Below are 24,991 nucleotides of genomic sequence, written 5' to 3' on the forward strand. Positions count from 1 at the left end.
CTCTTCCCAAAAAGAGCCACTCTCCTGCTCAGAAATCATCAGTGTCTTTGCTTGGCTAATCAAGTCTAATTCCTTATTATGGCATCCGAGGCTTTCTTACATGTTCCCCGTCTATTTTTCCAGCCTCTTCTCCCATCCTGCGTGAGCCCTTACCAGCCACGTGACATTGGGCAAATTGTTTAACTTCCCCAAGCCTGTTTCCTCATCTATAAGATGAAGGTGGTAATGGTGCATAACTCAGAAAGACAGTGCCTGCGAAGTGCCTGTTCAGACACTCTGGCCTCCTGCTTAGACAGCTCTAACCCTACCCTCCGCTCACTGTCCCCAGGCAGGCCCTGCCCTTCCCCACTCTCAGGTCTTTGTTCAGGCTGTTCTCTCAAGGCAGGGTACCCTTTTTCTGCTCCATAATTCCTGTTACCTGTTGAAATTCTATTCTTCCTTCAATCCCCAGATGAAACTTCATCTCCCCAGTGAAGCCTTCCCTGATTCCCCCTAGGAGGAACTCATCTCTCTGCTCGGTGTTCCTGTGGCACTGATTTATACTTCATTGGTGAAACATATATCACATCTCAAATTACACTTATTTCTGGACTGTCCCCCTCGCTGTACTATGCACTCCTTGGAATCAGGGACCATGACTTTCATTTAGTTTAGTAAAAGGTGGTGAGCACCTACTGTGCTCGTGATGAGGGGACACAGGAGTGAGCCAGTAAAGTCCCATCCCAGAGTACCCAGTGGAGTGGAGAAGCCAGTGATTTGAAGTATAAGCGAGCCTTCTTACAGAAGGGAAGTGCAGAATGCTGTGGGAGCCTATCCCGTGGGAACATGTTCTTGTCCAGAGCACCGCGCTCAGCCCAGCCTCTCCAGCATCAAGAAGTACCTGACAAATGGGAGGTCTTTTAGGAGACTTGACTTCCGGTGCCCATGGCTGTTTCTCTCCGGGAAGCCTGTCCTCCCTGTCAGCTCCTTCAGAACAGACTGCTCAGATTCAGGCATGAGGTCCTGCTGTGGGCTGGCCCGGCCTGAGGTTGCTGTGGCCCCTTTAAGAACAGGCCCCACATGCACTGCTGCTGGCGGCCCTGCCTCCTGTCAGCCTTCTTCCTCCAGCCTCACAGCCACAGGAGGATTTCTCAGCAGAGAAAAAATTCCCCCCTTCCCTTCTCCCCCCGCCCCCCCCCCCCGCCTTTAATGCCCGGGGCCCTTCACTTCCATAATTCTTCATTTTCCAGCCTTGAACGTAAGCCAGACACATCTGTCTGGCCATATGCGTGAACCCTGGAGTCTGTGCCGAGGTGGCTGTAAAACAGGGCCGGTGAAGGCCCTTCTGGGAGAGCACACACATGTGTGTGCCCTCGGGCCATTGGCTCCCTGCCCAGAACCACGGGGCTGCAGCGCTCCAAACCCATGTTAACCTTTTCTTATTTTTCCTCTTTTTGTTTAATTTAAGGGGGGAAAATCCCAAGGAAAAGGTATAAATTGTCCTGGGAGTGGGGGAGAGGCTCCTAGCTAGAATGGCCATTATTGTTGGCAGGTACCTGGGTCACACTAATACAATAAGGAAGAGAAGAGCATCGGGTGAATTAAGATCGGAGAGATGGGCTGTAAATTACACTGCTCTGAACTCCATCAGTCTCCAGGGGTGTTAACCGAGAGGTGTAAGGCAAGTCCCCAGCTCCCAGTGCCTTTTACAGATGCAGCAAAACAGGAACCACACATGTTTGGGGAAGGGGATATGAAGATGGGGTTGAAAAAAATCCTCCTGGCCCCCATGTTGGCTGTAAAGTCCAACTGAGATCTGGGGCCGTAGCCACACCCCCACTTCCCTGCTCCCACCTAGACCCCTGGGCCTAAGCTCATCTGTGGGGATGGGGGAGGTAAGGCCTGGCCTCCCTCCGCAGCCTGTCCCTCCCTGCTTCCGGCGTTGCACAGAGGCTGGTGAGTGGGGCCGACTGGAGGTCAGAAAAGGGGTGTGGGCAGCTCTCGGGGCCTGTGCAGCTGGAGCCTCGGCGCCCAGGCAGGCCCCTGGATACTGGGGGCCAAGTCCGCCCACCCAGGGCTTTGAGGCCACACTCTCTGGCTCAGCCCAGGTTTTGCCTGTAGCCTGAGACAGCTCCTCCTCTTGCGTTGGTTGTGCCCACCTTGCTTTCCGCCCGAGTTCTTTTCGTTTCCATTGCCATTCTTGGGAGGTGTCCAGAGACCAGAGCAGGGTACATGATTTGTCTGGAAAATTGGTCAGAAGTGTTTCATTCCTAACCAGGCCCCCAGGGCAGAGCAGTCACTGAAAATCCTCCTCCAGGCTTGAGGTGTGGCCTCTTGGCACCTCACACTGGCCCTGGCGCTGTGAATCCCCCGCCGCCTCTCTGCCTCCACGAGGCTTTGCTGTGATTTGTGCTGCTGTCGGGCGGGGTCAGGTTTCCTGAGCAGTTGCAAACATCCCACCTGAAACATAACAGGCTCTTCCTCTGGCCACAGCTATTGTTTCCTTCGGCATTATGGCCACAGTCTTGCTCTGTAGCCAGCAATGACATGTGTTCTGAAAATAGCTTCGCTCCCCTATCCCCTTCCCGCCCACCCACCCTCCTGAAGATGCAGTCACTCCTTTGTGGTGGCCCCAGGAGTTTTACTCTAAATATAGCTGCAGCCCATTCACACTGCCACCCAGCTGTGGGGCGGAGGGGGGAGTGCTGTGGAACAATGGGGCGTGCACAGAGCCCCCCACACCTGTATGGAGTCTAGCGGAAGGCAGACACTCAGCCCTGGCTCCTAGCTGTCGGAGGCAGGGTGGGAGCCAGCGCACTACCAGGCCAGGGGCACGTTCACGCCAGGGCAGGAAAGTACATCAGCCTGCAGCGCCAGGCAGTAGCCCTGTTCGCTCGAGCCCATTCTGGAACCCGCTCCAGCTTCTCCGCAAACTGCAGTGCTGGGCCTCTGGTTTGCCCCAGCCACTCTCACCTCCTTGGCTCCAGCAGCATTTACACGGTCCTGTCCTCCTGCAGAAGGGTCAGGCTTTTGGCGGGAGCACCCTCAGGCTGCTGCTTGGAGCAAGCTCACCGGTGCCATGCGTAGTCCTGCCACTCCCTCTCCATCAGAAAAGGGCAGCAAGAAGTAGCAAGCAAGTCATTCATAATCACAACTTTGAAAAAGACAGCAGCAAGTATTTGTTAAGCTCTGTGGTGTACTGATGTTGGATATCCAGAGAAGGGATCCTAAACAGAGACTTCCTGTGATGAGCAGCCCATCCCAGACGAAGGTGCTAACAGAGACTGGTGACTGTCTGCTTTCTACAGCACATACAGAATCTGCGCCCTTTGGTTTCTGCAGCTCAAGAAGGAACTGCTTGCCTGCACTGTGATCTCACCAACTATTCCTATTTTATATTTCTTTCTCATTTTTCCATTTTTCATTTAAAAAAAATACTTCCACATAGTTAAAGAAAAAAAACACTAGGAGTACCGTGAGTCTTATCATAGAAATTGGTAGTCTGCTGCCTCACCCCTCCCCATCTCCAGCTCTGCTCCCTAGTAGAAGATGAAAAATGGAGTTGGGCAGGAAGAAAGGAAACTGATGTTTGTTAAGTTACTAATATGTGTATCAGGCAGTTTGCTAGATACTTCAACATGCAAGGTGAGCGTGGAAACTTCTGTGTTACAGAGCTTCTCATGTCTGGTGGAGACATCGCTATGGCCAGAGAGGCCCAGGGATAGATGATTCCATCACCCTGTGTGGGGAAGAAAGCAGCCACACTCTCTGTGGAGCCTTAAGCAGAAGGAAGACCTCAGAAGGCCTCCTCCTGATCTGGCTCTGCTTCGTGATCTGGGTTTTTCAAGCTCCACAGCTCCTGTGCGGGCTGACTACATTACCTTTATTTGTAATTCTCAGTGTCTCAATTTCCAAGAGGGTCGGCATCCCCAAATCACCCCCAGCATCTAGAAGAAGGAACTTAACCTGTGAAAGGGCCCTTCCTGGGGACCCAGGCCTGTTGGCTTCCTCGTCAGATGTGACTGTGGATTATCTCTGTCCCAGTTCCCCACCAGCTTGCTCAAGGATGCCCCCGTACTTCAGAGAAAGCTGGTTACTCAGCACCTTCCAGAAACAGAATGAAATTCTTTTTCTCTACCACACTTCATGGCTTTACGGTCCTTATTGCCTCTGGTCTGATTCAGCATGTCTGTGCTTTCCTTGGATTCCCAGCTCACTGACCGAGGGCCACTGTGGTCCAGCCTTAGCTGCAGTGAGAAGGGTTCCTATGGAACTCTTCTTCCGGGTCAGCACACTTGACTCCAGGCCAGGGCCAGTCTGTCTGAATCACAGCATTCCAGTTGCGCCCCCCTCACCCCCACCAGAGGCTTCTGCAGCTTTTTGCTCATACAAACAAAAATAAATCTCACTACCGGCCTCTGAACTCCACAGCAGCATGCTTCCCTCTTCTCCCCAAGCGTCCCATGGCTGTGAGTGGGGACTTGGCACTCTCCCCAGCGACATCACTTTTTCACTCCCTGCGCATCCTGTGTCCTTCTCTCACCGTGCGACCCAGAGATCAGAATGGGACGTGACGGCCGGCACAGGCGCCGTGCACAGCTGCCAGGAATCTGACGGGTAAAATCTGGAAAAGTTGGGAGGGCAAATGCTGAACACACACACACACACACACACACACACACAGCACCACTCAAGAGGGCCGGAAACACAGACACCCACAGACAAGGGCCTGCAGACTCCCAGTCATTCCTCGTCTGCTGTTCTTTTGAAGGGGACTGACTCAGTCTCATGACCCAGGTGTGATCCCCCTAGAGGGCCACTGGTACCCCAAGAGAAGGGGGAGCAGCTTCATTTAATCTCCTGAGCCCCTGGGAGGGCATGTAGGGAACAGGAAGCAGTTGTGTGGTGACTCACTGGGCAGAGCCAGGTTCAGGGAAGTTGTCTGCGGGTGTCCCTGGGACCGGATGGTGGCAGCACGACTCTGACCACCCTCAAGCAGCTTCACCCCACCCACCCCTGGGGACCCAACCAGCCGCCACCTCCCTAAGAGGCTGTGGCCTCTGTTCACCTTCCTGGCCCTGAGCCAGAGCTCAAAGAACTCAGACAGTTACAGCTTCCCTGGACCTTGAGCCTAGAGTTTTCTTCCGTCCTGTCATCAAAACATCAAGTAGGCTCAGCCCCCTGCCTCCCTTGGCCTCCTGGCTTCAGGGCCCTCCTGACCCCTGCCAGCTCCAGAGGAAGGATGGTATGAGGTCTTAGGAGCTCATGTTCCCACAGGGTAGAAAGGGCAGCCAGTTCCACTTCCTCAGAGTCAGCCTTAGGACTGGAGGGTCATTTCTGGAGGCAGACAAACAGTGGGGCGGTGGCAGAGCTAAGTGCTCGGGCCATGCCCCTGCTGCCCTCCTCCCCCCAGTGCCAGGGCTTGTCCTGCCCCTTCTCATCCGCAAGGACAGAGCTTCGGGGTTCTGACACCAAAAGAAACGTCCTGGCAGTGCCAAGGCCAGATAGAGAATGCCGAGACCTGGGAAACTGAGCAGCAGGCATGCTGATGCCCCGTCTGTGTGAGGAGGAGGACGAGCAGGCTCACTAAAGCTGAGTGGGGACCATTTCCTGTTCTCAGAATGCCCGAGCCAGTACACGGCATTACGTCCCGATTATCTCTCAATAAAAAGAGAATTTTTAAAAAGTGTCCTAAGCTGAGTTCGGTGGAATTTGTGTCACCCTCTAGTCAGCAGCCCCACGAGGAGGGACCCATGGCCTCTGGGAGGGTGGCCAGCAGTGGTGCTTCCCCTCAGTGAGGTGAGAAGCAGAGGAAGCCTTCAGCAGGCTGCGCCCCTCAGCTGCGCTCACTTCTCATGCCTGCCAGCGCCCTGTGCCTTCCAGCAGCTGTGGTGGCAGTGGCAGCAACGACTTACTCATAGGGAGAGGTCCCCGGCAGGTCACAGAGGAGCCACCCCCAGCGTTCAGAGGCAAGCCCTTTCAGTTTTACTGTCATTGCCAGTGAAACCTGAGCACCTTTCTCACTGACTGTTAGTGGCCAGGGCCCAGCCTGTGGGCCCCATCTCAGTTGGCACGCACATCTGTTCCCCTGCCCTGTGCCTGTGTCCCTGCAAGCTGGTATGTGGCAGGAGGCCATGAGAGGGCAGGACAGGGCTGGGCCCTGCTCGCCAGGCCCCTGCCAGGTTCATTTTGGTACCCTCCAGCTCCGTACACAGGGAGCACACTGTCTGGGCAGTTGCCTGCAAGTCAGTTCGCTTCTTGGCCACGGTCCCCAGAGGAGGAAGCAGCACAATAGTGACCACGTTCTGTAGTGACAGACATACCCAGAGCTGATTGTGGAGGGCCGCTGCCATGCAAGATTCTGTCAGACTTGAGGAAATTGGGCTTTTACACATCTGTAGATGTGCTTGGAGCTTCCCTGAAAGATGTGAACATCTGTAAGACTAACGAGCAGTAGGCCACATGCCTTCCGATCCACGCGTATATGCACGTGTGTATTCTTTTCCAGGTTCTTTTCCATTATAGGTTTTTATAAGATACTGAGTACAGTTTCCTGGGCTGTATAGTAAATCCCTGTTGTTTATCTGTTTTACTTACAGTACTGTGTATCTGTTAATCCCATACTGCTAATTTATCCCTCCCCTCCACCTCTTTCCCCTTTGGTAACCATAAATTTGTTCTCTATGTCTGAGTCTATTTCTGTTTTGTAAGTAAATTCATTTATATTATTTTTTTTTAGATTTCACATATAAGTGATACCATATAACATTTGTCTTGCTCTGTCTGACTTACTTCATTTAGTATGGTAATCTCTAGGTCCATCCATGTTGCTGCAAGTGGCAGTATTTCATTCTTTTTATGACTTGAGTAATATTCCGTTGTATATGTATACATGTGTATGTATATACATATATACCATACATTGTGTGTGTGTGTGTGTGTATATGTATACCACAGCTTCTTTATCCATTCATCTGTTGATGGACACTTTAGGTTGCTTCCATGTTTTGGCTATTGTAAATAGTGCAACTGTGAACATTGGCTGCGTGTATCTTTTCGAATTAGACTTTTCATCTTTTCTGGGTATGTGACCAGGAAGGGGATTGCTGGCTGCGTGTATCTTTTCGAATTAGACTTTTCATCTTTTCTGGGTATGTGACCAGGAAGGGGATTGCTGGATCCTAGGGTAAGTCTATTTTTAGTTTTTTAAGGAACCTTCATACTGTCCTCCACAATGACTGCACCAATTTACATTCCCACCAACAGTGTAGGAGGGTTCCCTTTTCTCCACACCTTCTCCAGCATTTATTATTTGTAGACTTTTTGACAATGGCCATCCTGACTGGTGTGAGGTGATACCTCATTGCAATTTTGATTTGCTGACTCTTTACTGTAGAAATTCAGCTTGTGGTGGTAAACATATGCCTAGGCTGTCAAACTCCCAATATCATGGATATTATTTGCTGAGCCAAAAAAAATCAGTTGACTTAAAGTCAGTTTAAAGGAAAACATCAGGTAAATAAGAGTATAGATTGTACAGAGTCATGGCAAAGGAGCACATGTAGAACCCAGAGACTGCTGTTCAGGGAGCACTGCTGGTCGGGGAAAGATGCTGGTGATTCTCACTAGTCTGGGTGACATTCTTCACGGACCTGCACATTGGTTTAGGGTTAGGGATATGCCACCGCAGGAGGCTTTGGTGTTTATTAGGAATTGTCAGCATCACTTTTTCTGTATAGACTTTGAGTTTGTCCTTTTTTTTTTTTTAAACCACACGGTGAAGTAATTGAGATAAATTATGTGGGATATATGTGTATGTATAAAGTGTCCGGATTGAGAAATACCCCCTGTATATGCTGCCTAGATAGTATGTGAAACCACTTTCAAATCCAAGGAACCTAACTCTCCCTTGTTGATTTTTAGCCCAAGGTCTTACTTTCAGAGATCCGTTATTTTTAATGCCATCAGAGTCCCATCTCAGTCCTATGCAGGGTTCAGTCTTGCCCTGTTCCCCAGGCCATTTGGTCTATGTTGCCTTTCACTGCAGTGCTCTCCCCAGCCCTTGGGCCTGTCCCTCAGGCCCAGCAGGGGCTGGCTGTCCCTCTAGAGGGGAAGAGGTTCGGAGGCAGGATGCTGACACACGGTGGAGTCAGAGCCCTGGCTCGCCCACCACTTGCCTGTTCACTCTGTGGCTCACTCGCTGTTCTGTGTCCCTTAGGCTGTCCTGGAGGACCAGAGTCAGATGAGGCAGATGGAGCTCGAGATCAGACCCTTGTTCCTTGTACCAGACACCAACGGCTTCATTGACCACCTGGCCAGTCTGGCACGGCTGCTGGAGAGCAGGAAGTACATCCTGGTGGTGCCCCTCATCGGTGAGTCAGGCCTGAGCAGCCCTGCACGTGCGCAGCCACCCGCTTTGCACACATGCCCCACAGCCTGGGGGCCAGGCAGGCAGAACCCTGTGTGTGTGTAAGACAGGATTTGCAGGGAAGTAGGGAATGCGTGGGGCAAGGAAAATTGTTTAATAATCAAAGCAGTTCAAATTATTATGGCTGATCCATGGCTTAAACTGCTTGAGCAAATGGACTCCTGTGTCCCAGCAACCAGAGGCTGCATGAGCCCAGCCCTTGTTTTTATCCTTATAAAGCTTGCAGTAAAACAGCAAAGCTGGTTCCCGTTATTGGTAAACACTCAGCCCTGGCAGATAACGGCAGTGCTGCTGGGTGGTCTGGCAGGGAGGCTGGGAGGATTTTGAAGTGGTTAGATGCCTTTGGTCTGATTGTCTTGTAGCTTTTCATGATCATTCTGTTGGTTCGAGGTAGCATTCTTCTGGCCAGTGTCACCCTAAGGCCAGGCTGATGGAAACCCTCCAGATCAAGCCCTTGGCTCAAGCCTGTGGATTCCTGCCACTTGGGCCCTTACCACTGTCTGGTCATTGGTGCTGTACAGGATCAGCATCTCAGGACCCAGCTAGCTTGCTTCCACCCTCAGGCCAGACAGCTGGGCTGTCTCCAGGGGACTGTCTAAGGCACCCCTGGTTCTTGGCACCCTGTGGTGGGTCAGCCTCAGGATGGGCTTTGGGCTCTGGGCTCCTGTCTAATGTAACGGATACAGCTAATATCTCTGATGGCTATCCTGTGGAGGGAGAGGGTCTGGGAGATGATTGGGAAGCCCAGGCTTATTAATGTCCCCTTATCAGCGGCTACTTGGAGCAAGTTTGGGAGCCCTGTTCTCTGGAAAAGCTGCCAGACTGGCAGTCTGCCTGCCAAGCCACCTCTGACATCCATGCCAAGATGTTCCATTGGGCCTTCCCTCCCAGTCCCTAGTGTCTTAGTGCCAGATGAGGGTGGAAACAAAGGGCAGGAAACATCCGCCCCTGCAGAGGCTAGAGAACCCTGGGGGGTTGTGGGAAACACGTTAGCACCACCTGAGAATGTTGGCACTGAAGCAGCCCTGTCCCGCCTCCACCCTCCCTGTCTTCCTTCCCCCTCCCCATGTGGCCTGGCCAGAACCTCTTAAACCCAGGCCCTTAGACCCAAGGGAAGGTTTTCTGTTATTCAAAAGTAGAGCAGCTTGTCCCCCCAAGGCAGAGCAAGACCATCAGGTTATTGCAGCTCCCCCTCTGCCCTTGCTGGGTGACTATGCTTTCCTACCCAGGAGATTTTCAGGGGGTAGAAAGCATATTAGTCACTTTTTTGCTGGATGGTCAGGAAATGGTATAACTGAGAGAGGTTGCTGACATCTCAGGAGCACCCTAAGTCTTGGAAGGAGCCTCAGACAGCATCCCAGGCTGGCAGAGTTCTTGGTCACCAGCACTGATTGTTCTCCTGCCATGTGTTCAGTCTCCTTGTTCCCATGGGATCCAGGGAAAGGCAGAACTGCAGCCCTGGGCCTTGAAGAGCTTATGGTTCAGTGGGGAAGCCAGATTCAGTCGGGAAGAAGCAAATATGTGTGAACACCCAGAGGAGAAGCTATGTACAGAATAAATAGACAACCCCCAGGGGTGTTGGGAGATACCAGCTCTGTCACAGCTTCCAAGCCAGTCTCTCTGAAGTGTCCTCAGTTGGGCAGGGCCCTGACTCTCAGGAGCTGCAGAGGAGGCTCCTGTTCAGTGAGGCGCCCTCAGTGGACTCTTCGCCCAGAGCATGAAGAGTTAAGCCGACAGCCTTCCCTGATTGTTTCTTGTGCTCTTTAACCTGCTCCGTGCTCCTTAGGCCTGACCCCAGCATGGAGAAGCCCCGCCTGGTGCAGAAGCACAAACAAGCTTCCCCTTTGAAGCCTGTTTGGTTTGGAAGCAGGAAAGCAGATTTTGGGATAGAATACCAGTTTTCATGTTTGATGTTCTGTTTGCTGTACCATCCACCCATCCACCACTACTCCCCAACCTCGGCCATACATTGTATGGACACTGCAGCCTCAGGTTGCTGAAAGCATGGGGGGTTTGTGTGTGTGTGTGTGTGTGTGTGTGTGTGTGTGTCTGTGCGCGCGCGCGTGCATGTGCGTGTATTCCCACACGGGCCCTTTCCAGAAAGTGTCTCTGAATACCCAGACAGTGAGTGCCAGGCTCACCATGGAACAGCATGCTCACGCCGGCTCCCCAAGCCATGAATCACTGCACAGAGGAGAGGCCTCAGACCCCAAACTCTCCCGGAGCCCCCAAGGAGTGCATATTTCCCACTTGACCTCAGGCTTTTGGCTGGAATTTTGGAAAGAATCTTCACCAGAAAATGAAGCCGTGTCCCAGACACATAGGCAGGCAGGCAGGCAGACACACACACACACACACACACGCACACACACATGCGCGTGCGCACACACACGTGCAGTATCAGAGGAGGTAGACATGCCAAGGGTATGGTTTGGGGAATAGCAGGGTCCTTGTAAGTGAGGCTGCGACCACCGCTTCCCACCTGCTGACCTCCCTGCACTCCACTGGGGGTGAGCAGAGAGCTGGGCCCCTCCTGCACTGCTGTGGTTGAGGGCCCACGCAGATGAGGGAGAGCGCCTCTTTCACTCTAGCTGCTACATACTCTTGCCTTTCCTGAGAGACCCTCTCAATTTGATCCTGTAACTAAGGAATGCAGTAGAGGGGCCAGGTTTCTTCCTCTGAAAACAACAGCTCCAGAAAACCCCTGTAAGTTCCTCCCAGGAGGAGGGTGGAGCCCAGGGGAAGAGGCAGGAAGAGGATAGAACATTGTGTAAAGTCTGGGGGCACTTCTTGCCCCCAAGGGTCCCCAAGTTTCATTGGAGGACTCCTGTGGGGTAGGGTGGCTTCTGTGGTCTGGGAAGGGGCTGGCTGGGAAAGCGAGGCCTACGGTGAAGGCAGACGTAATTGCTGACTGCTGAGGCTGATTCCTTGCGGGACTGTGTCTCATCAGTGATCAACGAGCTGGACGGCCTGGCCAAGGGGCAGGAGACAGATCACCGGGCTGGGGGCTATGCCCGTGTGGTGCAGGAAAAGGCCCGGAAGTCCATTGAGTTCCTCGAGCGGCGATTCGAGAGTCGGGACTCTTGTCTACGGGCCCTGACCAGCCGTGGCAATGAACTCGAATCCATTGCCTTCCGCAGTGAGGACATCACTGGCCAGCTGGTGAGACCCATGGCAAAAAGGGAGTGCCTGCAGCCAGCCTTCAGAACAGGGTCCCAGGCGGGGGAGGGTCTAGCTCAAGTGGTAGAACACATGTTTAGCATGCACAAAGTCCTGGGTTCAATCCCCAGTACCTCCTCTAAAAATAAATAAATAAAAACTTAATCCTCGTCCACCCCCCAAAGAAAAGAACAGGGTCTCCAGGAGGGAGGGACTAAAGGAAGGCCGGTGAGCTGCCAAGGGCGCAGCCACCATTGAGGCCCAGGAGGGGGAGTTCCTTGTTCCCCAGATCACTCTTGGTGCAGTTGGACCTGGCCAAGCAGGGCTAGGGCATGCATGGGAGGGACATTGGGATATGACCTTCCCAGGACCCCAGAGGCAGAACACACCTGTACCTGCTCTGCATGGCTCCCGCTCCTGCCCAGTGGTACTTACCCTGTCTTCCTCCAGGGTAACAACGATGACCTGATCCTCTCCTGCTGCCTCCACTACTGCAAAGACAAGGCTAAGGACTTCATGCCCACCAACAAAGGTACAGCTTTGCCTCTGCCTCGGGACCATCCCTTCCTCTCCCTACTTTGATCTACTGTCCTCAGCCCTGGGGAAGTGTCCCTCTGCTGACTCCAGCTTCCCAGCTTGGGAAGTTTAAGGGATCAGGGATCAGGCCTCATGCAAACCTCAGACCAGCCCAGTCTCCTGGCCTCCTAGAAGTCAGACATCACTAAAATTACAGCTCCCCAACACTGAGGTGGACCCTGGGCCAACTAGGAATGGGCCCAGCCCAGGAAGCCGGGCTCTAGGCAGTGAGCTTTCCCGCTCCGTGTGCATCCATTTCCTTTCTTGGGTCCTCAGTGAGTTTTCTGACAGCAAGAATGTCTTAATGATTCAGTGTAGCTTATTCTGGCCATGGTCTCCTGAGCCCAGCCCTCTGCAGCTCTGAGGACAGTCCCCAGTGGTCCCTGGGGCCCACCTCCCTGTTCTTGGCCATGCTCAGCCTCTCAGCTCATCCATGACTGTTTACCCTGTGTTAGGCCAGGAGTGGGCCTTTTCTTCCTGTCTCTCTGGTTGTGTGACATAGCACTTTGGAGGCAGGTGAGAGCTTGAGGACTGAGCCCTCAGCCCAGTTTTCCAGACCCTTTTGGTGAGCAGAATCCCGTCTTGGCGCCAGAGGCTGTCTTCCAGGTGCTCGAGCACCTCACCCTCAACCCAGAACTCTCTCCTCAGAGTCAGCGAGGCTCAGGAGTTTTCCGCTCGTGGCTCCCAGGACATTTCTTCTTTTGGAAGGAAATCCTAGGTCCTCCTAGCTCAGGGTCATCTGCAGAGCTGATAATTCTCACCATTTGGTCTCTGTCTGCATATTTGTAGCCTCTTGTCATTTTCTCTTAGTTGTTGTCACCCATCTCTCTCCTGTATTCATTTTCCCAGCCCTGGCTTCCAGGCCAGCCTGGGGATTATCTTCTCTCCAGCTCTCCTCCCACCCAGTCACTGCGGCACCTCACTCCTGCCCAAGTCTCTGTACCTGAGGCTGGCAATGAGCCCACAGCTGCTGCTCTTCAGCGGGGTCCTGCCATGTAGCTTGCGTGTAGTGTCCCTTAGGGCCAGATCTGGAACATTCAGGTGGTAAAAAGGAGTCCTGGCCGAGCTGAACAGAGGAGGTTGGGCTCTGCTCCCAGGCAGCTTCCTAGAGGGGCACCTTCTGAGGGAGAGGTAGGCAGGACTGCAGAAGGCCTTGTTGGGAAGTACGGTTCAGATACTGCTGTGGCCCCACCCAGCCTCAGAGCTGTTTCTTTCTTAGCAGAGACACATTTTGGCTTTGACCCTACTAGTCTCTCCACCCCCCCCCTTTACCCCAAACAGCCTCCAGGATCCCATTGCCATCCTGGGACCCGCCCCTATCAGAATTACATCAGCAACGGCTGGTGTAATCAAACCCCATTTGTCAGTGTGAATTCTTAGCAGATTAACTTGTCAGATTCACAGAGAAACCATCACCAAATGTTTATGTGTAAACGATGTTGAATTTTAAAATCATGTGGATTATGGCGGATGGGGCCTGACAAGATGACAGTCTCTGGTTTCTAACAAAGTGAAGTTACCAGTGTCGAAACAGAGGATGTTTATTGTTAAAAATGTCTCAAAGTATCCACAGAAACCCCTGCAGACCCCTGCCAGCAATGCCGGGCCTTGGTTGGCTGACCTAAGGCCTGGGACTCGCCTGGTCCGAGTCCTAGGGCAGGAACGGTGGGGCTGCAGACAGACTCAGGCAGGAGCCCCACACGGCCCTGCACATCACCCCGCCCCACCCCACACAATCCGGAGGGGCCAGGTCCAAGCAGTTAAGCCGTCTCAGAGCATCTCCTACCCAAGGCCGCCTTCCTCTCCCTCTTGGTTGGCCACAGCCCCTCATCTACCACCACACCCTCCTTCCGCCTCTCCCCTTCTCTCACCACCATCAACCCCAGGAGCCTCTCCCTCCCTCTTCCCCCAAACTCCTCCCAAGTCTGGCGGCCAGTTCTCAGCCTCCCTGCCTGGAGCTGGCAAGCCTGAAACTGCTCAGGTCCGACATGGACATCTGCAATCCCCCAGCTCCGCCAGCCCCGCCAGCCCCTGCAGTCAGTAGGCCCCGGAGGATGTTTCCTGTGCCTCACTGTCTGCTGGACCTCCGTCAGGAAACACCCAGCCTGGGACTGAGGAGTGGACCTGCCACCCAAGGGGCCTTAGCAGGGGTGGGGATGTCACTTGTGTGAGTACTTAGCCCCAGCTTAAGTTCTCCCTGATACATTATTAACAGGTTAGGGAATTAGGGGGAAAGTGGTGGGGGAAGACATCCTGCTAAAAAAGTCATCCAAAAAGAATGAAGACTGTTTGTACTGATATAGAAAGAGCTTTAAAATCTTTAAAATTTGAATGAAGTTCTTACGGCTACAATGATTGTAATGTTACAGAAAGGAAAGCTTATATAACAAGTATTTATGCTTGTAAATGTGCATAAAGAAATCTGGAAACATACAGAGCTCCACCCTAGGAAACAAGACAGACACACGTGAGGGAGAGAACAGGGAGGATGATCCAACTCTACCTTTCCTTTTTCTGTACTTCAGAGGTTTTTACCATAGACGTGGATTACTTTTATTTAATAGAGGGAATCTTTTGGCTCTAGCCTCAGGTCTACCTTGGCTGGGTTCTGCCAGCCCCTCTCCTTGGAACTCCCTGAGCTAAGCCCCCTCCTCAGATCTTGGGAGCCGTGCATACACTTTGTATTCCATCTGGAGTTTTCTCCCTCTGCATACCTAAAGCATTAACCTGCTGGCCTTGAGGGGACGTGCAAAAGGAGAGTCCTGGACCACCACGCCGTCAGAAGAAGAAGGGCTGCTTCTGTTCCCTCAGCTCAGAGTCTGGAGAGAGGTCTCTGCAGAGGCTGATGGGCTGGGCAGCTCTCCGGGCAGGAAGCAGCACAACCCTGTGCTGGAAGCAGGAGTGCAGAGCACAAGGCCAGCCACAGCCTTCACAGCGCTCCCTAGGCCAGCAGGGGAGGGGCACCCTCGGCTGACTGACTACAAGAGGGGAAGGACCTAGAAATGGCTAGCCTTGACCCCCCCCCAGGACCGCTTTCCCCTCCAGCGGAGGAGAGGCAGCCAGTGCCTCTGCCTCCTGCCCTCAGTGAAGTCCCTCTGCTCTCTCATGCCAACAGAGGAGCCAATCCGGCTACTGCGGGAGGTGGTGCTGCTGACGGATGACCGGAACCTGCGCGTGAAGGCGCTGACCAGGAACGTGCCTGTGCGAGACATCCCGGCCTTCCTCACGTGGGCCCAGGTGGGCTGAGGGCACCTCAGCGGGGCCCACCCCATCGGAACCATTTCTGAGAGGCCACCAGGCACCCAGTGTAGCACAGAAGATGCCCACGTGCCTGAGCCACCAATCCACCCAGACAATAAACCATCCTCTTCCAACCCACGCCGTGGCCGTGCTGTGGGGGAGCTGCTCCTCACAGAGCCCCTCCCAAGGGTCTGGCAGAAGCTGCAGGGACCCTCCTGGGCTGCCAGGATTTAGCAAGGCGGTGGCTGGCTACAGTGTCAGCAGGTGGGCGAGCCAGATAGACCACCCGTCTCAGCCTTTCTCCCTCCCCCTGTCCAGTTCAAGGGCTGGAGGAAGAACTTAGCCCAGGGACTCAGCCACTTTTTCAGCTGGAGATGGGGCACAGGGGTGAGTTTCCATCAGATGCAGGTGAAATCATGGGTCCCTTTAATCTTCAGAACCCCTGACGTGAATGTGTCCAGGAGGCTTTGGTCTTGCCATGAAGAGAGTGCCCAGGGTGTGTCTCTCCCTGAGGCCTGGATTCCCCTGTGGACCCCAGTTGGGTTCTGGACACTGTGTCCTGAACAGCAGCCCCAGGCCCCACCTCTTCTACCCCACCCCACCCCAAACGCACACCCATCCTGCTATTTTTCTTCCTGTCCTTACCAATCTGGGTCCATCATACTTTGCCACTTGTTTTCCCCTCAGTTGGTCATAGGTCTGTAGCGAAGGGACATCTGCCCTCAGGCCCATGCTTCCTGAGTGGCCTTTGCCTGCTCCCTCTCCCCTCATCAGCCTGCCTTCTGCTCTAATTCCCGCTTCACAAAATTTCCTCAGACTCTTTTCAATTCCCCCTCCCCCCCTTGACTCATCCTCCTCACCCTCCTTCCCTTTCTCATTGATCCCTCTCACTTCCTGGCCCCCTCAGTTCCTTGCCATGGGGGTTCTCTCTCGGAATCTTCCTCCTCCAGTACCTATGGCAGGAACCTAATAAAGCTTTCCTGCCTCTGACCTTTCTCAGGCCCCTGTGCTCTGAGAAACTTCAGGAGGCTTGTCGAACCCAGCCTGAGGGTAGGGTGGGCCAGTGCCTGAGAGGAGCATTGCCTAGCCTGGAGTTTGCACCCTGTTTCTAGCTTTGCCCCTAAGAACTTGACACAGGGGCCCTTTGGCCTTGGAGTTTTTTGTTGCCTCTTTAGCTGGCACCTGTGTTCACAGCCTCGATCAGGAGGCTTCGTACTAGGAATGCATTCTCCCAACCCAGGGACAGGGATGAGGGGGATTTACAGGAAGACAGGGTTTGGAGGAGGAGCCAGGAGTCAGTTTTGATGGGACCAGTGGGGGAATCCCCCAGAACCCCCCGTCTGACTATACATATACAGCCTGCCCAGAAGATGCAAGGCTGTACCCTCCCTGAGGCCCAAGATATGCCAGAAGGACAGGGAACTGTGCAAGAGAGCCATGGCCCATCTCGGGGTATGAGTCCCCCAGGGCCTCAGAAGACTGGGCTCTGGAGTATAGGGTCCCCGGTTTCTTCTTTGAGATCCTCTCCCCTGGATGAGGGCTGATGACTGGGTGGGTGGGAGACCCCATCTCTCCTTCCTGTCCCATTTGCGGCACTGGTTTTGTTTCCGTAATAAATTTTTAGTTATGAAACATACCTGACCTCTCGCTGATCTGTCTCTGGGACTGAGGAGGGAAGGTCCAAGCCTCTGCACCTGTATAAGGGCACTGCTTCTGGCCCCTGCACCCACCCAGGTGGGGCCCACCCAGCTTCTTGTGCAGGGCGGAAGAGAGCCGCTGGGTCCAGGGTCCTTGGTTACTGCTTTATTGCTGTTTGGTTCGAATATAGAAAATGGAAGCGGCTCTGGAAGAGCCTGTGTACAAGGTAGGAAATATACAAACGAGGAGGAGGGAGCTAAAGAGACCACGTTCCAGCCCAGCCCAGCCTGGGCTCGGGATGGGGGGCCGCCCGGGGCGCATGCAATAAATATGGTCTGGGGCCCCAGGGAAGGGAGGTGGGACCACCGCGGGAGTGGGAGACCGGGTAGACCAGGGCTGTCTCAGCCCTCTGACTCCAGAGGGAGGGAAGGGTTGGCCCTGGGGCTAGTGCCACTTGTGCAAAATGAGGAACTTCACATTATCAGTCCCGGGGCGGGCGGGGGCGGGGGCGGGGAGCCCTCCGGCCGGCTCAGTCCCCTCCCCGCTCCCCAACCCTGCCCGACGCTCCGACCCCAGCGGGGCGATTCACAGTGAGAATGGGTGTGGTCGCAAGGGCCGGAGGTAGGGCTGGGAGCGCCCCAACAGTGACACCCCTCCCCCCAAGAGCAGCACGGAGCCGAGGGAAGGGGGCCAACTAACCACAGGAAGAGGCGGAGAAGGGCCGGGGGTCTCCTTTGGTCAAAGCTGATATCAAAAATATAAATCTCCCTTCCCCTATCCCACCCCCGTCCCGGGGTTTCCCCCCCACCCCCATCCCCGGGCTAAGGCACAAAGCAGTGAGGCCAGGTGAGGCCGCAGAGAGGTGGGGCCGCTGGCCCCGCGGCGACGCTGCCGCTGCTACTACAGTGGTCCCGGCGCGGGCGCGTTGTGCCTGTCTACTGGTGGCCGCCGCCGCTCCCTGGGGGCGGCGACGAGGCGGGCCCGCAAGAGGTGCTCTAAGTAGGGGAGAAACGGTCGATGGTCCGGCCATCGGGGCCGGCGGCCAGGTGCGCTCCCTGGCTCAGCACCTCCGCCGCCTTGTCGGGGCTGAGGCCCAGCTCCGCAGTGAACTTGGCCAACGGGTAGAGGCTCTCGAGCGCCACCTTGGGGTCGTGCAGGAAGTGCGTGGTCTGGGCCAGCAGCTCGGCCGCGGCCGCCTTGTCCTGCTGCTTCAGGCTCAGCTGTTCAGCCGTGAGGCGCGCCACAGCAAAGACGCCCTCGGGGAAATCGAGCTTGCCCTTGCCGTCGGGGCCGGGGACGCCGGGGAGCCCCCCCAGGCCCGCCAGCGCCCCGGCCGCGCCGGCCGCGCCCCCCACGGCGTGCATCTTCATGTGGCTGATGAGGTTGCGTTGCTGAGCGAACTTGCCGCCACACACCTGGCACTCGTAGGGCTTCTCACCCGAGTGGATGCGCATGTGCTCCGTGAGGCGGTACTGGCGTGTGAAGCGCATGCCGCAGGCGTCACACGCGAAGGGCTTGAGGCCCAGGTGGCTGCGCATGTGGCGCGTCATGGTCCCGCGCTGCGTGAACTTCTTCCCGCAGATGGTGCACGGATAGGGCCGGGTCAGCCAGTGCGTCTTCTCGTGCTGCCTCAGTGTGGCCGGGTCCTTGTAGCTCTTGTCGCACGACGCGCAGCGGTATGGCCGCAGCAGCTCGCCCAGGCCCCCCGGAGCCCCAGCGACCTTGTCCCCACCGCCTCCAAAAGGGGGCCCGAGGCCGGCGGCCCCCGCAGCCACCTCAGCCGCCTCGGCCCTTCCGTACAGCGCCTCTTCTTCCTCCACGTGCGCCTCCACGTGCGCGTTCAGCTGCTCCGAGCTGGGGAAGCCCTTGCCGCACGGGATGCACACGTACAGGTTGTCGCCGAAGCTCTCGGGTTCGCCGTAGGCCAGGTGCGGGCATGGGTAGCCCTCGAGGTGGCCGCCGGGAGGGCTGGGGTCCTCGCTGCTGCCTGTCTCCTCGCTGCTGCTCTTGTAGTCGTCGCCGTCGCCGCCCGCGCCAGGCCCGTCCAGGCTGCCCGGATAGCGCGGCGGCGGCGCCAAGCCGAGCGGGGGCCCCCCGGGCGAGGCGGCCGGGTCCCCGCCGCGCTCCTCGCAGCGCTCACTGGGGGAGCCGCGCTCGCGGCCTAGCTCGTCGCCGTAGCTGCCCAGGCCCGGCTCGTGCTTCATCCAGCGGTAGAGGAGGCTTGGCCCGTCGGGGCGGCCGGGGGGCTCGGGTCCCGGGCTGCCGCCACCGCCTCGGAATGGATCCGGAGGCGGTCCGGCCTCCTCCAGCTTCTGGAAGGGCAGCGGCGGCAGCGGCGGCAGGGCGAGCGCTGGCTCCTTGTAGGCTGCGGGGCCGGCGCTGGGAGGGCTGTCTGGGCGCGGGGGCATTTCGCGCTCGCCCGGCGGCCGCTCATGGGGCGCGGAACCCGGCGGACTTTTCTTGGACAGGTCCAGGCCGCAGAGCGGGGAGCAGCGGCGCTCCGGGGCGCAGAGCGCGGCGGCCGGCCCAGGGCCCGAGGCGTAGAGCTCCGCGCAGTGCGTGTTCACTGCGGCCTCGGGACCCGACGGCGGCTCGGTGGTGGGCGGCGGCGGAGGTCCGGCCGGGGACGAGTAGCAGGCCTGGATGACCGGCGTGGCAGCCCGCAGGCCCCGGCCTGGCCTCCCGTAGGGTGCGTAGCCGCCGCCGCCGCCGCCGCCGCCCCGCAGGTGGCAGTACTTGCCGTGGCGCTTGAGGCGCTTCTTGCACAGAGCCACGAGGTCGGGGATCTGCAGGTAGCTGGCGGCAGCCAGCACGGCGCCCAAGCTCGGCTCGGCCCCCGGGGCCACGGCCGCCGCCGTGGCCGCCTCTGGGCCATCAGCCAGGCGGCCGGTGTAGATGAAGTCCAGCACCAGGCGGAACACGGCCGGGCTCACCATGTCATGGTCCAGGTTGAGCAGATTGTCATGCACCACCAGGGACTTGAGGTAGGCGCTGCTGGCCGCCAGCACGTTCTTGTGCGCGCGGAAGAGGGCGTTCTGCACCACGATGATCACGTCGCACAAGAAGCCTTTGGTGCGCTGGTTGTTGAGCTGCAGCAGCAGCTGCCTCGAGTGGCCGGGCGCCTCCATCGTGTCCAGCATCGTCTGCCCAGCACAGTCTCCTGCGGGGACACACACCGGCCGGGTCAGAGCCGCACCAAGCCCTCGCTGCCTGCACACAGCCCGGTGCTTCTCCCCTCCACTTCCCCTTCCCCTCAGCTGGGTAGGGGCATCGAGCACCGTGGCCTGGGCACTGGCGGAGGATCCGTGGCCTCCGACAGTGGGAGCTTGGGTCAGCCAGCCCGGACCAGAAAAAGGAGCAGGAGACTGGCTGGTGGAGAGGAGGCCAGGCTGGCCTGCACCCCCAGGCCTGGATGCCGCTGGGCACACAGCCTGGGTTCCGGGGGCTTCCAAGGAGAAAACTGTTTGGGCGAAGCGACCCTTTCGGAAACAGTTACCCGATTTGAGGAAAATGTCCGCTTCAGGAAAAGTCATTCAGGGCCGAGAAGTTTGCCCAAGTGGGATATAAGGGAGCCGAGTGAAAAAGCGCCTCCCGCCTTGGGAGAAGTTGCCCCAGTTGGGGGAAGCAGTACGGAGGACCGGAGTGCGGTGCCCGCCGCGGCGCCGCCCTGGCCGGGGGCTGTCAGGCCCTCAGTTGGGGCCCGGGCGGCGGCTGTGGCGCGGGGAGCGGAGGCAGCGGCTGCCGTGGCGGGCAAAGCACGAAGGCCGGCCCGGCGCGGGGAGGGCGTTATATCGGGGCAGGAGGCTGAGGCAGGAAGCAGGTGGGGGGGAGGGGGGAGCCACGCAGCTCCCAGGGGAGGGAGGGGGCAGCGCCCCGGGCGGGCACAGCGCACAGCCGGCTGCGGCCCTGACCCTGGCCTGCGCCCCACCCGCGTCCCGGCCCCGGCCTCGGCCTCCGCTCTGCATTCGCGGGCCCGGCGCCTCCCTCCCCAGCTCCCCTCGGCCCTTTATCCACTGGAACTCCGCCGCCCCAAACTTGGGGAAAAGTTTCCCAACTTCAGACAGGCCGGGAGGAGCGCGCCAGCCCCAGTCCCTCAGCTCCCAGCTTTTCCTCTCGGCCCCCAATTTCAGCAGCCAGGCGGCCGCCGGGCCTGAACTGAGCCCTGAGCTTCCTGGCCGTCCGCTCGCCCGCTCGACCCTGTTCCCCGCCTGGCCCGCAGGGCCTCGCGGCCCGTTACCTGCGGCCGCAGCCTGGCCTGGCTTCCCTCCCCGCGGCGGTGGCAGCTCCTAGCCGGCGCCCCACCCGCCCCGCTGCCAGGCGCCGCGCTGTGCCAGGGCAGCGCCCCTGCCAGCCCCGCCCGCCTGCTCCCCTTCCCTTCCCCTCGCCTCTCCAGCCCATGTGCGGGCAGAGCCGGCCCCGGGCCGCTGACCCTGCCGTGAACCCGGCGCAGAGCAGCAGCCCGGCGGTCCTGAGTTCTCTAGGGACGACACTCAGAGCCCCGAATGCCAGCCGCGTTAGGGCGTCCGCGTCGGAGGATGCGCCCGAGGCGGCCAGCGCGCGAGGACGGGGCTGTCCCGGTCCCGTGTCCCTCCCGGTCCCCAGCCCAAGGACCCACCTGGGGGGCATGTCTGAAGCCCCGGGCCCGGCTGCCGGCGGATCCAGGGGGGACGTGGCTGCGCTGCGCTGCCCTCCGCCCGCCGGGCCCCCGGTCGGTCTGTCCTGCTGGTCCGTCCTCCCCGCGTCCTGGTCGCGTCTCAGCCCCGCCGCGCTTTCCGCACACTCTTATCTGGAGCGGCCCGGGCCGGCGGGCGCTGCTGCAACTACGGCGCCACCTCGCGGCCGTGCGGGACTTTGCGCGGCAGAGCCGCGACCTTCCTCCCGCGCGCGCACCTGGGCTAGAGGTTCGCAGATACAGAGCTGGACCGGGAAGGGGGGAGCCCATTAGCAAGTTCAGCCTCCCAGACTTGACCACCTGGAGACCCCAGCCTCAGACCTGTGAGCCCCACAAACCCATGGGTTTTGAGCTGAAAGTTCCCATGTACATATTTCTAAATTCTCACATTACCCAATTCAGAGAAATCGTGCCCCCAAGGAGGGGACTCTGGTGACAGTAGATTGCGGGGGTGTGGGGGTGAGGGGTTACAGAAATCCTAAGGGAGAAGACAGACAAGATCTTAGGGGACTCTCTTCCTTAGATATTCCTGGATGGCACTGTCCATTTGTACCCACCCCACAACACACCCACCCTCACTCAGCCACATGGATTAGGTATGCACAGAATAAACCTATTTGCACCGAGACCCTCTCCAGGTATCAACACCTGCAGGCGCTCGTGTTTGCACAAACACACACACCTGCCCCCCTCCAGAGTCCAAGACCCGGCTTTCTGACATTTTCAGGAAGGTGCCATGTAGGGCCCTCCGTGAACCCGGGGAAGAACTGGTACCCAAACAGCCTGCCCTGAACTAGAAGGTCTCCAGAAAGACCCCAGGATATACTACTGGGAATGGCTGGACAGCGCTCCTTAGGAGTCCCGTAAAGAAGCGACTCAGGCCCCCAGATTCCCTATGTGAGCCGTTTTGAGGGGGCCGCTTGGACGACCTAGTCCCCAACCCATGGACCCGAGAGAAACGTGACAGGAGGGCCTGTAGCCTAGGATCCCCCCTGCAAGGTCCTGCACCCCACTTGATGGTACGGTTCTTGCAGGTGACGTCCCTTCTAGAAGGGAGGGGACCACCGCACTAGCGCGCGGGTGCTCGCACAGCTACTCCGGAAGTGTCTCCGCAAGGCCCCGTCACCACAGCGGGCCTGTAGCCAGCGCCTCTGTGGCTGAGTGGGTCTCCGCGGCCCACGCTCCGCCTCCTCCCGGCACCTCCTGACCCCCGCCCACACTTAGGGGGTGGGAGTGGGTCCCCGAGAACGCCTGCAGCTTCTGATTGGCTGCGCGTCCCTCAGCCGCCGCGCACGAGAGGCTGGGGCGCAGTTACCATAGTAACCGATGAGGTTCGCCCAGTTCGCGTCTCTGAGAGGCCTTGGAGAGCTTAGCAACCAAGCAGGGCAGCCGGGCGGTGGGGGCCGCGCTCGCCGCCCCCACACCCCCACCAAAGGTAGTGGCTGAGTCACTGATTGAGGGGCCGCCAGCGCTGCCACTCACGGTCCCTTACAGACACCAAGGTCTCGGGCGCCCCCCAGAGGCTCTTTTTCCTCCACAGGCGACTTCATGGCGTAGGGGCCAGTAGGTGGCTCCTGGTCCCCAGGGTCTTTCTGACTCTCACTGCGTCCTAAGTCCGCCCTCGCCCTGTTTCCACTCCGTGTTCTGGGTCTATCTTATCTCAGTCATCTCCTCCGTCTCCCTCCATCCGCCCCGGGGTCCTCACTAAGGAAGCAATGAGATCCCAATAATGAAAATGTTTGGGCTCCGGAGCTGCTGGCCTCCAGGGGCCAAGGGATGTGCTGTGCTCTGAGGTGGAAAAGTGTACGTAATGCTAGGGGGAGAGGGGAAGGCTCCTGAGAAGTGCTCTTAGATTGGGGCTTTGATGGATGAATAAGAGTTCTTCCCCCCCAGGGAGGAAGGCATTCCTGGAGAAAGCTGGAGGCAAAAAAAAGGGGGGGGAACGCTAGGAGACCAGATCCCAAAGGGTATGCAGGACCTCTTTGACCCCATTTCTGCTGTAATTTTTTATTCTCTTGGTGGGGTCAGATCCCACAAGGATCCAATCAGCCCTGTTTTGTGCAGTGGAGTCTGTTCACTGTAGACCTACCACAGGGTCTCCTATCCCCACTGTTTTTCTCAACACTCTCCCCAGATTCCCACTCCCCAGGTTAACTCACTGCCCCAGCTACTACCCTCAAGCTGTCCTTACATCTGTATGGGATGGCCTCACAGATCTGCCCTCAGCCTAGCTGCCCTCCTGTGGACTTCACTGTTCTTCAATCTTTGACTTTTCCCTTCCTCCCTAGTTCCACCTGCCTTGGCATGGCACTGCCCTCTCCCCACCCTAATGCAGCTCCTCCCTCTAAACATACTGCTCTCCTGCATTTAGAACCTTCAACTGATGGAGCTAGGCTGGGCCAGGATCATTCATTTCCCTGCTGCTGTCCCAGATAACTTTGCCCCATATGGCATGGGCTCTTCCTGCCAATTCTGACCTCCAGGAACTCTAACTCCTCCAGGAAGTGGTCTCTGCCCTGCCAGCCCCTGGAGACTCCTCTCTGCCAAGCTGATTGGTCTCTCTCACTCACTGTCACCCTCATACGAGCTCTAATGTCCATCATTCTACAAATGGGTACTAAACGCATTTGCTCGGTGCCAGGCTCTGAAACTGACACTCTGGACCTAGCCTCCTCTCCACTTGCTGAAGTTTTCTCTCCCTCTCTCCCTTCTTCTGCCTCCTTTCCCACAGCTCCCACATAGAGGATACCCTTTGCTCATTTCTGGGGAGTCCAAGCCACCCTCCTCAACTTATCTGCCTTCCTTGGAGTGTCCATCTCCCGACTGGTACCTGGACCCCCACTGGGTCTTTCCTTCCAGGCCCAGCCTCCTCCTACAAAGCCTTCCAGGATCCCCCACTCCTCTTTCCTCATCTCCTCGACACCACAGCTCTAGATGCTGTCCTAGGCCCCACCAAGGGGTCCAACTTCCTCTCCTGCCCACCCTCAGGGTGAAGACAACACAGTGGCCTTGCAGGATATAACGCCGCCACTGGGCATCTTGTAAAGTCATAGGGCCATCGGGTCCAAGGACTGAGGAATGGGAGTGGGGGCTACCGGGTGAGGATCTTGGAAGGCCGGGCAGGGGGTGGAGTTGCGCCCCTAGATGTTCCAGAGTGAATAAACATGTAATGAACCTGATCCCTCCTCCCTGCACTGTCCTCCCGCGGGCCCCCACCCTGCAGTTCCGGAAAGTTAACCCCTTGGAGATTGGGGGCGCGGGCTCCCTCCCCGTTGCTGCTTCCGTGCCCCTCCTCCCCC

The 24,991-nt window shown here is 57.4% G+C and overlaps 2 protein-coding genes and 1 long non-coding RNA gene across 7 annotated transcripts in view; 2 read left to right on the forward strand and 1 right to left on the reverse strand.

The window, feature by feature from the left end:
- Positions 1 to 17,018, forward strand: part of SMG6 (SMG6 nonsense mediated mRNA decay factor) — a 190,987-nt gene extending 173,969 nt beyond the window's left edge. For all 4 annotated transcript variants that reach the window (XM_006214454.4, XM_015248021.3, XM_072939028.1 and 1 more), the window contains 4 exons: positions 8,198 to 8,351; positions 11,358 to 11,569; positions 12,017 to 12,098; positions 15,258 to 17,018. In XM_006214454.4, coding sequence (XP_006214516.1) covers positions 8,198 to 8,351; positions 11,358 to 11,569; positions 12,017 to 12,098; positions 15,258 to 15,388 — 579 coding nt within the window. In that variant the 3' untranslated portion in view covers positions 15,389 to 17,018. The remainder of the gene's footprint in view (positions 1 to 8,197; positions 8,352 to 11,357; positions 11,570 to 12,016; positions 12,099 to 15,257) is intronic.
- Positions 17,019 to 17,815: 797 nt separating this feature from the next.
- Positions 17,816 to 21,931, reverse strand: HIC1 (HIC ZBTB transcriptional repressor 1). Of its 2 annotated transcripts, none has more exons than XM_072939032.1 (2): positions 21,636 to 21,931; positions 17,816 to 20,180 (listed from the first exon to the last, which is right to left on the reverse strand). In XM_072939032.1, exon 2 carries the CDS (start codon positions 20,158 to 20,160, stop codon positions 18,016 to 18,018), a length of 2,145 nt encoding a protein of 714 aa, XP_072795133.1. In that variant the 5' UTR covers positions 20,161 to 20,180; positions 21,636 to 21,931; the 3' UTR covers positions 17,816 to 18,015. The 2 variants fall into 2 exon arrangements, with proteins under 2 accessions (XP_072795133.1, XP_072795134.1); XM_072939033.1 differs by lacking the exon at positions 21,636 to 21,931 and adding an exon at positions 21,258 to 21,351.
- A 1,102-nt stretch (positions 21,932 to 23,033) lies between these two features.
- On the forward strand, positions 23,034 to 24,871 carry LOC140686321 (uncharacterized). Its single transcript, XR_012060051.1, has 2 exons — positions 23,034 to 23,495; positions 24,424 to 24,871. It is a non-coding gene; the product is annotated as an uncharacterized lncRNA (long non-coding RNA).
- Positions 24,872 to 24,991: the final 120 nt, after the last annotated feature.

This window comes from Vicugna pacos, chromosome 16, assembly GCF_048564905.1.
Source record: "Vicugna pacos chromosome 16, VicPac4, whole genome shotgun sequence".
In the NCBI taxonomy this organism is placed as follows: Eukaryota; Metazoa; Chordata; class Mammalia; order Artiodactyla; family Camelidae; genus Vicugna; species Vicugna pacos.